The 12,433-nt window shown below is 42.2% G+C and overlaps 1 protein-coding gene across 1 annotated transcript; it reads left to right on the top strand.

Moving 5' to 3' along the window:
- The first annotated feature begins 6,348 nt into the window (after window positions 1–6,348).
- Window positions 6,349–8,711, top strand: LOC115156300 (histone H3.3). Its single transcript, XM_029703754.1, has 4 exons — window positions 6,349–6,462; window positions 7,383–7,516; window positions 7,646–7,799; window positions 7,920–8,711. The coding sequence occupies exons 2-4, from the start codon at window positions 7,389–7,391 to the stop codon at window positions 8,046–8,048; spliced, it is 411 nt and encodes a 136-aa protein (XP_029559614.1). The 5' UTR covers window positions 6,349–6,462; window positions 7,383–7,388; the 3' UTR covers window positions 8,049–8,711.
- The last annotated feature ends 3,722 nt before the right edge of the window (window positions 8,712–12,433 follow it).

Genomic DNA, 12,433 nt, shown 5'->3' with positions numbered 1-12,433 from the left:
AAATCGCTGACGAGAGGAAGCCCAGTGGTCGGCAGTGGAAGAAGAGCGAGAGAGATTTTCTTCTTCTATGATATACTGGCTGTCCGCAAACGAACGTTTAATGTATGCCGCCACCTACTGTGCTGGAGTGTGTGGTCAATCACGATTTACAACATTTCTAAAACCTCTTACCTAACTCAGTACTTCTGAGAAAATAAAAAAGATCCCTACTAACTTCTAATAGACCCTCCCCATTCCAAAAATCCCTCCCAATCCTACACTTCAATCTTTCCATACATTTACATTTTAGTCATTTAGCAGACACTCTTATCCAGAGCGACTTACAGTAGTGAATGCATACATTTCATAAAAAAATTTCTCCGTACTGGTCGCCCGTTGGAATCAAACCCACAACCCTGGCGTTGCAAACACCATGCTCTACCAACTGAGCTACACGGGACTTTCCCTGTCTTCAACATACTTACAACAATATAACAACACATGCTACACCATTTCATCGACCATACACTCCATGCACAAACCATTCACATGCTTGCCAACCAGATGTAATGATGAGTTCAATGTACAATGTCCTGAGCGCAATTGAGCAAACACCACATTTTCCTTCCTAACCAGACCTTTGAATCTTGGTCCACTGAACTTTCTTCGTAGGGTATGTACATTTTTTTTAAACATTTTTAAATTTATTTCACCTTTATTTAACCAGGTAGGCAAGTTGAGAACAAGTTCTCATTTACAATTGCGACCTGGCCAAGATAAAGCAAAGCAGTTCGATTAAAACAAACATACAGTCAATAATACAGTAGAAAAATAAGTCTATATACAATGTGAGCAAATGAGGTGAGATAAGAGAGGTAAAGGCAAAAAAGACCATGGTGGCAAAGTAAATACAATATAGCAAGTAAAACCTTGGAATGGTTGATTAGTAGTGAAAGAAAGTGCAAAGTTGAAATAGAAATAATGGGGTGCAAAGGAGCAAAATAAATAAATACAGTAGGGGAAGAGGTAGTTGTTTAGGCTAAATTATAGATGGGCTATGTACAGGTGCAGTGATCTGTGAGCTGCTCTGACAGCTGGTGCTTAAAGCTAGTGAGGGAGATAAGTGTTTCCAGTTTTAGAGATTTTTGTAGTTCGTTCCAGTCATTGGCAGCAGAGAACTGGAAGGAGAGACGGCCAAAGGAGGAATTAGCTTTGGGGGTGACCAGAGAGATATACCTGCTGGAGCGCGTGCTACAGGTGGGTGCTGCTATGGTGACCAGTGAGCTGAGATAAAGGGGGACTTTACCTAGCAGAGTCTTGTAGATGACCTGGAGCCAGTGGGTTTGGCGACGAGTATGAAGCGAGGGCCAGCCAACGAGAACGTACAGGTCGCAGTGGTGGGTGCCGGCTCTTGGACTCAGAGTCCCATCTCTTCTCCCGCACATCTATCAAAAATGGCTCTAATCTTACATTTGGCCTCACCTCTAGCCAGTGGAAGATTAATATAAATGGTATCTTGTTTCAAAGCTCTTTTGGCTAACTGGTCTATAATTTCATTCTCTTCAACACGTGAATGTGCTGGGACCCAGCAGAATCTCACTACGACACCTAGTCTCTCAATTCTCCATAATAACATTAATACCTCCAATAGTAGGTGACTCCTATTAGATTTACCAGATGATAAACTATTCAAACAAACAGAGAATCTGAGCATACTATAATTCTAACAGGTTGTACGTCCTCTACCCACTGGAGGGCAACTGTTATCGCCAGCAGTTCAACTGAGTATACTGACAGTTCATCTGTTAGTCTTCTACATATCTGCACATCACATTCAGGAACGTAAACGCCTGCTCCTGTGTGCCCACTATCTGGGTCCTTGGATCCATTTTTGAAAAGCGGTAGAAAAGCATAAAAACTTCTACCAATGTAATTGTCAACCAGTTTCCCTTTATCACTGACTTCTGACCAATATTTTATTTTCTCTACCAAGGTTAGATCAACAGGATCTGGGAGTAACCATGGAGGAACATCCCCTATCACCACAGAAGGGCCAACCTCCAACTCCTTCAAACCACTCTCATCAGCATTCCCACTGTCCAACCAAAACCACTGCCTTGTCTACTAGTATGTTCCCAACAGTCATCTAGAACAGTAGCAGTGGGATGCTCAACCTCACAGCCTTTCAACCTAACCCAATAAGCTAATGACAATTTATTACGCTGTATATCCAAGGGCATCTTACCTGCCTCCACTAGTAAGGCACATACAGATGTTGATTTGAATGCACCAATGCATATCCTTAAAGCTATACACTGGATTCTGTGAAGCCAAGTCTTTGCCGCTGTTCCATAAAAAAGACAGTAGTCATTACTTATTTCATGACCAGAGTTTTTTCAACTTCATTGCTCCCCTTTACTAATGCATCCAAAGTAGATCTACCTTTACGGAATCCACTTTGACATTGACTCAATAAACGTCTATGTTCCAGGAAATATGACAATCTATTTACTATCATATTTTCCATCAGTTTACACAAGTTAGAGGTCGCACTGACCTCTATTGGTCTATAACTATCAGCACCATGAAGGGTCCTTACCAGGCTTTACATAAGGTAATATTACTGCATGTTTCCAACCGGAAGGTATAACCCCTTCACTCCAAATCTTATGAAATAATCCCAGGAGAACATGCATGATCTCATCATGTAGATGCTTAAACATTACATAGCACAAGTGATCATGACCTGGGGCTGTATATCCACACCCTAGTAAGGCTGAACGCATCTCATGTGTGGTAAAATCAGCATCCAAAGAAAAGTAAACCGTATCCCTTTTCTTATACACATTAACATGAGCATTTCAAATCTCACACCTGCGTTGCTTTATATACTTCATCCAAAGTTACCCCACTATGTACCCTAGCAAATGTCTTCTCCAACAAGTCAGCTTTTTCTTCATCAGTTACGGACATTTTTTGACCCACAACCAAATCTGGAATTCGAGAGGACTTGCTTCTTTCTCGAATAGCCGCAAGTGTACTCTTCAGTCTACCAGGGAACCACCTTCCGATTTCTCACTTACTTCACTCACTGGTACATATAAATTCATTTAAATTCTCAGCACTCAAAACTCAGAGAGGTCACAGAGGCAGCACATACTGTACATCAACCCAGCCTTGCTAGAAGACAACTCTCCAACAGACTTTAAGTAATGCTCACCAAACTTTTCCCAGTCTGATTTATGAAATCACCATCTTCAGAATGGTGCCCCTATCTGGAATAGTAACATCAAAGTTCACGGTACACCAAATCAGGAAATTATCACTTCCAACAGTAGAATCATTCCATTCCATTCCATTCACCTATAGATGCAATAGAGTTAGAGGCCAGTTGTGAGGTCCAAGCAGGATGTAATCCCTCTAACAACATCAACTCTTGTACCACATCCATCGTGAAGACATACTAATGCTCTTGTTTCCATCATATCTTCCACAATAGTACCATTAGCTTCCCCATAAACTATTAGGTATATTAAAGTCGCAGCACCATATCTCTCTAGAGACCATTTCTCCTGATATTTCATCAAACGTCACTACGGATAGTTAACAAGGGTTGTAAAAATGTTATACCTTAATATTACTACCTGCACTGTAGATTTCCACCATCACACATTCATATTCAGATGGGACAGGTATGTTACGATATACAAGACCTTCCCTTGGGAACGTAGCACACCCGCCACCCTGTCCAGTTGATCTATCAGATCTGATAACCAGGAATAATACAATCAAGACGTGGTATTTCTTGAACACATATCAAATCAGGTTTGATCTCTAAATCAATAACATATTTCTTAAACTCCTGACTGTTAGCAATAAGGCTTCTGGCATTCCTCTGAAGGATAACAAAAACCTTAACTCTAATTATCATCATATTGAGACATTCCATCATTAGTATTATTAGGAGTCAACATATCAACAGTCTTGGCGACAGTAACATTCCATCAAAACTCTGTTGTTGCTTCCACAGTGACCTTCAACTTGGCTGTTCTTCTTTCCACAAAGTCAGGTTGATAACCTTTCCAATGAAGGCTATGAAGTCAATCTGATTAACTATTAAGGTGTCCTTTGACACGACACATTTGTGAGAACAAGATTTCTGAACAGGTCTCGTATCCGTGTCTGGACCAACATAAACAACATTTCCTACAGTAGGTCCACTTATTCCAGGACTGACCCTGTTACCCATCATTCTGCCTAATAGTTCCACCAATCTGCCTTGCTGTCACGGCCTGACCCTAGTAAGATGTCATTTTCTATAGTAGAGTAGGTCAGGGCGTGACAGGGGGTGTTTTGGGTTGTTCTATGTTTTCTATTTCTATGTTTAAGTTCTAGTTTTTCTTTTTCTATGTTGGGGTTGTTTGGATTGATCTGTAATTGGAGGCAGCTGATCCTCGTTGCCTCTGATTGGAGATCATATTTAAGTAGGGGTTTTTCTTCCTGGGTTTTGTGGGTAGTTGTTTTCTGTTCAGTGTATGTCACCTGATGGAACTGTTGTTGGGCGGTTTGTTAAAAAGGTCTTTATTAAAAGTAAATATGAGCACGCTGCGCCTTGGTCCCCTTCATACGACCTGCGTTACACTTGCAGACTGCATAAGAGGCATGAGTGATTTTATACCGTTGGGCCTCTCTAGCCTCTTTCTGTACCTGGCATCCACCAAATGCTGCTCTGTTTTCCCCCCACAATTAGAACTAACCTTGACATTGTTCCCACATTCACCATAATCATGTGTGTGTGTCTCTCTCCCCCCCCACACACACACTTGGCACATAGTTTCTTTCCTTTGCACAGAGCCGAAACGATGTGCCAAGTGTGTGTGGTGGGGGGGGGGGAGAGACACACACACATGATTATGGTGAATGTGGGAACAATGTCCCAATCTTTGGCATTTAAAACACCTTAATTGGAGGTGGGACTTACACTCTAACAGTGAAACATAGGAAGCCCATCTGTACTTAAGTAAAATCTTCTCTTAATAGTACTGATGGGCTTTTGCTTCTCTGCCCCTCTTTCTTACTGAACAGCCTTTGGGCTTCAACCACTATGACCCAATCTACATTTTATATCATCTATGGACATAGATAGTGGAACCCCAGAAATGTTCACCCGAAGCTCAAGGGACATGACTATGGAGCGAGATGGATTTTGGCTGACTTTCTAATCGATAAAACATTTGATGTCAATACAGTTTTAGGTTCCCAAAACTAGAATCTGTTAGAGTGAACTTACTAGATTTTACCCTTTGGCAAAGTAAAAAAAAAAAAGAAGCGTTTAGGAGTGCAAGGGCAAATTGAGTTACTGGCCTGATTGCTTGTTCTGCCGACTATGACTAATTTGTTCCCATTGGAAACGAAAGGCTGTGATCTTAGTTATACAGATCTTTGACAGTCAAATGATGGGGTTTGCGAAGAGCTGTGGAATATGTAGTTCCATAGTGTCTTGTCCCCTTTGCTTTGAAACTGCAGTGTGTGGAGTAGTCAGAAATATAATTTTAATATAAAACAAGTGTCTTTATTCTATGGAGCATACATTACGCTGTACTTTTGATCCAAACATACGAAATGTGTGCTGCTCTGTGGAAACAAAAATAACATTACAGGCTTTTCCTGTGTGTGGTCATAAACTGTTACAAAACATCCTTAAAATAACATTTCTAAACAGAGAATTTGAGAACAGAAAACCACAATGTTGTGAACAACATACAGACATCCAAGTGAAAATTATATTTGGGAGAAATGACTGTACAAATGTCGTTCGAAGGTCGAGGGGGGAAAAAATATATTTTATTGCAGTCATGTCTTCTCGGCCAGACAGCATTCATGATCTACTCAGACAGCCATGACCATATCGACACTCACTGTCTGATACTGTGTATTCCAATTGAATTGCACGTTTAGTCTTATAACCGAATTGATAATACAAGCTAATCTAATTGATAAAACAACAATCCTGGTCATTCACGAGCAATATGATCATGATACCATGGAAAAACAATCATTGCACTCTAACTAGGATGTCCTTCAAGTCACATAATTGTTAGAACATGTTGAGAACATGTTTCTGAAGAACATTTTGTTGAAACAACAATGTTTATATATTTTCTGCAATATTTTCAACCCAAGTATTTTGCGATAATATTTCGGTCGCTCTGATTGGATACAGAGGACAGAAAATAACCAATGGGATGTTTGATTTTGTTAACCAATGAGTGAGCCACTTTGATGGATTTTTAACCAATGGTCTTACGAGTTTCTCGTTCTCAACCAACCGGCTTTAGAAATCGGTTAGTTGACGTCATGAGAAAGTATAAAAATTGATTCATCACCGTTTTCCATTAATCGCGTTGTGTGTCTCAAAGAAGAGGAGTACGGTCTGCTGGTCTACCTGTTAAAGTTTTGGAATAATCCAACAGTTACCATACGGTGAGTAACTTTTGCTTTTTTTGAAAGTGGTCTTTCCATTCAGAAAGAGTTGAAATAGTAATCGGTTGACCTCCCAAAGGAGTTTGTCTGTACCGGTTAAATAGAGGTAGAACAATAGAAATCCCAACCGAGATGTGTGATATGGCTGCCTGCTAACGGTAACTAACTAAATACCTCTACCGACATGTGTAGCCTAGCTGTATTATGCCACCTATTCGCCATGTTAATTAGCAGTCTTCACTTTACCTTGACTGTCTAGCTGTGACTCAATGCAGCGATTCAAACAGCGTGGGGTTTCGATGGCTGTTTCTAGCTAACGTTAGCCATAGTGCTAACGCTAGGTCAGTCGTCGGTCAGAAGTTGTAGCTAATGTCAGTTGCTTTCTCCTTTCGAATTTTTTTTTTTTATTGCGTTCTGATTGGGCTTTTCTCATCCACGATGCTTAAGTACAAGTGGACAAACTATAGTTAGCACAACGTTCACGAGAAGTTTTATTCTTTCGATGTATGCTGTTCGTGCCCGCTCAAACGAACAAAGACTGCAGTGCAATTTATGCTATGTTGGCAACTGGGCCGAGGCAGCAAGCTGGAAGGCGGGGTGGCGTTCATAATCGAGCGCGACTGGAACCGACGAAGCGCCTCCCAGCGGTGCATTTACGTTAGCTGTGGGGGAGGGTAACGTTGAAATGGTAACGATTGTTATAATGACGCTAAATTGTTTCAGTTATTGCAACTATTGTTTAACAATCAAAAGTGATGTGGGATAAATTGTCTGCAACATTTAAGCGTTTCTGCTTTTGTAGAAAAAAATGTTGCTTCATTTTTAGCCGCCTTTTCCCATCGACCGCGATAGAAAATGTAATGTCTCACTTTGAAGGCATTTCAAATCATTTTCGGACTGACTTAAATATATTTTCCTAGTGAGAAATGGCTCGTACCAAGCAGACCGCCCGTAAGTCCACCGGAGGAAAGGCGCCAAGGAAGCAGCTTGCCACAAAGGCGGCCAGGAAAAGTGCGCCATCCACCGGAGGAGTGAAGAAGCCCCATCGTTACAGGTACTTAGAGCAGTTCAACCTGTTTTCCCAACATGTTTGTTTACATATAGATGTAACCTGAAGGAAGTGGGTCACTAACAGGTCTGTTTATGATGTAAGTATTCATGCTAACGTTTTACTGTTTCCCAGGCCAGGAACAGTGGCTCTGAGGGAGATCCGTCGTTACCAGAAGTCTACTGAGCTGCTGATCCGCAAGCTGCCCTTCCAGCGCCTGGTGAGAGAAATTGCCCAGGACTTCAAGACGGACCTGCGTTTCCAGAGTGCTGCCATTGGCGCCCTTCAGGTAAAATCCCCAGACTGCTGGAGCCACACTATAGACTGAAGGCTAATTGCTGGAGTGAACAGGGACTCTATATTTTATTAATCCCATGACTTGTCCCCACTTTTCTCTTCTCTCCACCAGGAGGCCAGCGAAGCATACCTGGTGGGTCTGTTTGAGGATACCAACCTGTGCGCCATCCACGCCAAGCGTGTCACCATCATGCCCAAAGACATCCAGCTGGCCCGCAGGATAAGAGGAGAGAGAGCCTAAATGGTACTCAACCTCCTGCTCGAGACACACAATCCTATTTATCTCACTTAACCATTTTGTGAATTTTTTTTAAATGTTATTTCTTGGGTTTTTCCTTTTGTAATGTATTTTAGAATGAGGTAACGATCAGATATGGTTAGTGTGCAGATAGGATGATCAGCTTGCCTTCAATTGCAAATGAGGCTTGTTTTTATCTTAGAGGATAGAAAGTGTTACATGACTGTCACCGTGTTGACTTCAGTCAGGTGGCCTCTTCACATGTTAACTGGGTCATTTAGGGTGACAGTAATACATACTCTAGATGACGGCGCCTTTGTGGTTGGGGGGGTGGGTTTATGAGGTGAAAGAACGCGTCGGCTCTTTACGTCAGCTTCCGAGGTGGTGTGTCAGGGTCTCATCTATTTCCACCCTTTGTCTCAGCAGTCTGCCAGCATGTCTTGCACAACAGTTCACTCCTAGCACTCCATAATGGTGTCAGGGGGATTGTCTATGCACAGTTACTCCTCCTGACAATGTCAGGGATGGCCAGGAGCATGACCAAGACTCTGTATATTCTGGACTGTTTTTTACAATGTTATTTTTCAAACATGCAACAAACCTTGGCAGCTACATTTAATATTTATGATTGTCACATTGTCTTTCTATTAAATGTCTTTACAAGTACATGCTGCTTTGGTTTTCATTATCCACTAAGTGCTTTAACAGTGAAGTCCTTTAGTTACTTCATGTTAACTCTATTACAGCAATACTTGGAAGACACATTGCTAATCTGTGGGTTGACATCAATACAGGAAGTTAAGTTCTTAACATTTAAACTTCATGCATCGAGTTTGTCATATGAACCACTGAGCTTAAAATGTAGAGGGAGGGGGAACCAGGCTTCAAGTGTGCCTAAAATTACATTTTCTTGATCTCAATGCACCAGGAACTAAAAAACCATAGATATGAAATGGTCATTGTGCGCAACAATGCAGTTTGACTTCATGCTAGCTCTGAGCACCACATGGCAGAATCCTGTCATGTTTTTGGGGTGTCTCAAACCAACTCGAACACTCAAATCTGCTTTCCGACAATGGGAACAGACTTGTGCCGGCTCATGATCAATCATCGCTGCCCAAGATAACGACGGTAACTTGCCTAAATGACTACTGCTCAACACTCAGGTCAGCAGCTTTGAAAGGCTGGTTGTGGCGCACAACAGCCCGGAAACCCTAGACTCAATCAAATTCGCATACCGCCCCAACAGATCCAGATGACGCAATCTGAAAGGGGAGACGAGGATCTTTTCCATAGATGAAGTGTGAACATTTAATATTTGCTAACATCCTACAGTCAAATGTTGGCACCACTAGAGTAGCTCTCTAGGTATATAACCAACGCCCCTCTGCAAACACGCTGTCTCAGATGTTGAGTAGAAATTGGTACTTGAGTTAAGAGAACATGTTACTATTGGTGTATGTCGCACTATGCCCTTAATCATCCCACCTGAATCCACATGTATGGGGGAGAGGACAAGTTACTTAATCATAATGTAGAAGCAACAGTAATTTTTCAAACTTTGGAAATACTTAAGGCAGACAAAAAAAAATCTCTGGTTCTGGTTTTTGGTGACGTGAGTGACGTTTTGAGAACTGTCTTAAACATTACAATCTTACATGCCAACATTTTGTTTTATGCCAACAGTCTAAGCAGATGATACTCATGCTTTCCAACTGCATTAATCAGAGGGAAGGAAAGAGTTTATGTCCATTTCTGCAGGGACATGGAAGGATATGACTGATTGTTGGACACTCGACAAGCTGAATGTGATAAATTATTTCCTCACACGAACACCAATTGCTAACACCAACCTTTTAGTGGAAACAAAACAATCAGGGAGAAGAAAAGCCTCACCCACAAATTCCCAGGAAGCGATAAAGCTGGGTTGAATGGCTGGAAAATAGAAACGGGTAAAACAAGTAAATTATATATCCAAAGATGGAATGTAGTCAAATTACCTAACATAAAATAAATCAAAATTGTAATGTAGCAACAATGCATTAGAGCCAATATGAGTGACAGAACAGGCCTCTAGTACTATGTGTGTGTACCAGGTGTTTGAGGGCTAGCCTGAGGAGATATCGTCTTGGTCCCTGAAGATGTCAACAGCTTCCTGCAGGCTTAGGGCTGTTCAACTGCCAGCCACACAACACAGGTGTTTTCTGCATTTTACCAACATGATATTGGTCACACACGCATGGACGCGCACACACACCTCTTTCTCTCCCTCACACACACACCAGGGAGGGACACAAGACAGAGGGGTTAGTAGTGTTATTTTCTACAATCTCTAAATGTGCTGTTGGTAGTTTAACTGCCGCAGGTGTCGTGCTGAAGGAGTTGCTTGAAACATTGCCAGTAGTCCCTGTACCAGACCAAGGACTGATTCCAAGGGAGACACACAAACTAGTTAGAATGTCTGCAGGCTAGGGCCTCCTGAGTGGCGCAGCGGTCTAAGGCACTGCATCGCAGTGCTTGAGGCGTCACTACAGCCCAGGGTTCGATCCCAGGCTTTGTCACAGCCGGCCGTGACCGGGAGACCCATGAGGCGGCATACAATTGGCCCAGCGTCATCCGGGTTAGGGGAGGGTTTGGCCGACCAGGATTTCCTTGTCCCATCACGCTCTAGTGACTCCTTGTGGCGGGCCGGGCGTCTGCAAGCTGACGTTGGATGATGTTTTTTCCAACACATTGGTGCGGCTGGCTTCCGGGTTAAGCGAGCAGTGTGGCTTGGCAGGGTCGTGTTTCGAAGGACACGTGGTTCTCGATCTCTCCCGAGTCCGTGGGGGAGTTGCAGCGATGGGACATGCGTCCTCTGAAAAACGTCCCTGCCAAGCCACACTGCTCGATTGACCCGAAAGCCAGCCTCAACAATATGTCAGAGGAAACACCGTCCAACTGGCGACCTGAAGTCAGCTTGCAGGCGCCCGGCCCTTTCTAAGAATCAGTTAGTTCACAGCAGGAGGAGAGGTGATTGTTGACGTCTGTTACGGTCCCCTTCTCTGTCTGAAGGTTCAGGATGCATATTGGATGAGCACATATGCACACACAATACAATATAAGGGTGCGCACACATTACACGTGCCACATTGGGTAGATATGTGCACAATGTTTGAATCATATTAGACGGATACAATAAAAGACCATAGACTTATGATATGTGCCCAATACATGGACAAAATATGGCAGTCATGTGGGTGGCATCTCTTATTGCTGATGGTACTTGACGAAGGAACCTTTCCCACACATTTGGGTCCCCAAAAGAACATAACATAACCTTCACCCACTCGGCAACCTGAAAACATCCCCTCCCTTTGTTTATTTGTATTTTTGCACTAGATTGTGTCAGGTGATTGAGTGATAGAATAGAATCGAATAGAGGTGAAAAGAGGCATACAGTTAGGATGCTTAGAGGTTGCAAAAGTAAAAGCTGAAAGTGATGCTTCAAAATATTTAATACAGTGGATCCTTCTGAGATAATGTTTCACTGACAATAGCCGTCATTTCAAAGACACTGTGGCTGTAAGGTCCTGTATTTATTTTCTTAGTCAACCTTGTGTTCTTTTTCGTTCTTGAACGTAGCCTGTTTCTTTGTGTTCTTGAAATGTCTTTCCTTTTTGTTCATTGATTTCACCAGTGTTAGTTACTCACCTGGTCTCATCTGCTCCTTATTTAGTTCAGTTCATTCTGTTTGTGTCTTTGTGAGGTATTGTTCGTTTTGACTCTACTAAGTCTTTTCCTTTGTGAGAACCAGTTATAGCCTTCAGTCTAGTTTTGATTCACCTGCCTGTTTGTCTACCTGTGTATGACCATTGCCTGCCTGTGACCACGATTAACACCAACCTCGCTCTGCGAGTGAATCTACACCTTTTTCTCCTTGAGTATTCATAAGTGTGGCAGAATAATGTATTTGTCCTATGGTCCCCCTTAAGAAAAAAGATTGCAGTCAGAGCACAAATACTGCGTCCAAAATAACCGTTTTTACTTTAGTAATGTTTCAGTGTAACTGCAGTTACAGTGGAGTATATATTTTGGAGTATCATTTCTGCAGTTACAGCGTCCAAAATACCAAAGTTGACTGCAGTTACTGCACTTTAACTACAGTTTAAAAACTGCACTCTTTTTTTTGTGAGGGTTGTTGAATCCTTAGTGATATTTAGCCTAGTGCAGCACATCAGTGTAACCTGAACCGTCCAAGACAAGTGTATGTCAAATGATTATGGCTACTAAAGCCTGAGTAAATGTATCTATCTTGTAGATACTATCAGCTCTCGCTCAGCCTATTCCCGACTGTGCGTCCCCAAACGAACATAACATAATCTTCACCCACTGTTCATTCGCCGGGT

The sequence above is a fragment of the Salmo trutta genome, chromosome 2 (assembly GCF_901001165.1).
Source record: "Salmo trutta chromosome 2, fSalTru1.1, whole genome shotgun sequence".
NCBI classification, from domain to species: Eukaryota; Metazoa; Chordata; class Actinopteri; order Salmoniformes; family Salmonidae; genus Salmo; species Salmo trutta.
Note: the sequence above shows the minus strand (reverse complement) of the source record. Positions and strands in the feature narration are given on the sequence as shown.

Bases quoted from the DNA above. Each gene is read 5' to 3' on its own strand.
- LOC115156300 (XM_029703754.1), top strand. From the start codon at position 7,389: ATGGCTCGTACCAAGCAGACCGCCCGTAAGTCCACCGGAGGAAAGGCG. The intron at 7,517-7,645 runs GTACTTAGAGCA...ACTGTTTCCCAG, and splicing joins AAGAAGCCCCATCGTTACAG to GCCAGGAACAGTGGCTCTGA. The intron at 7,800-7,919 runs GTAAAATCCCCA...TCTCTCCACCAG, and splicing joins CTGCCATTGGCGCCCTTCAG to GAGGCCAGCGAAGCATACCT.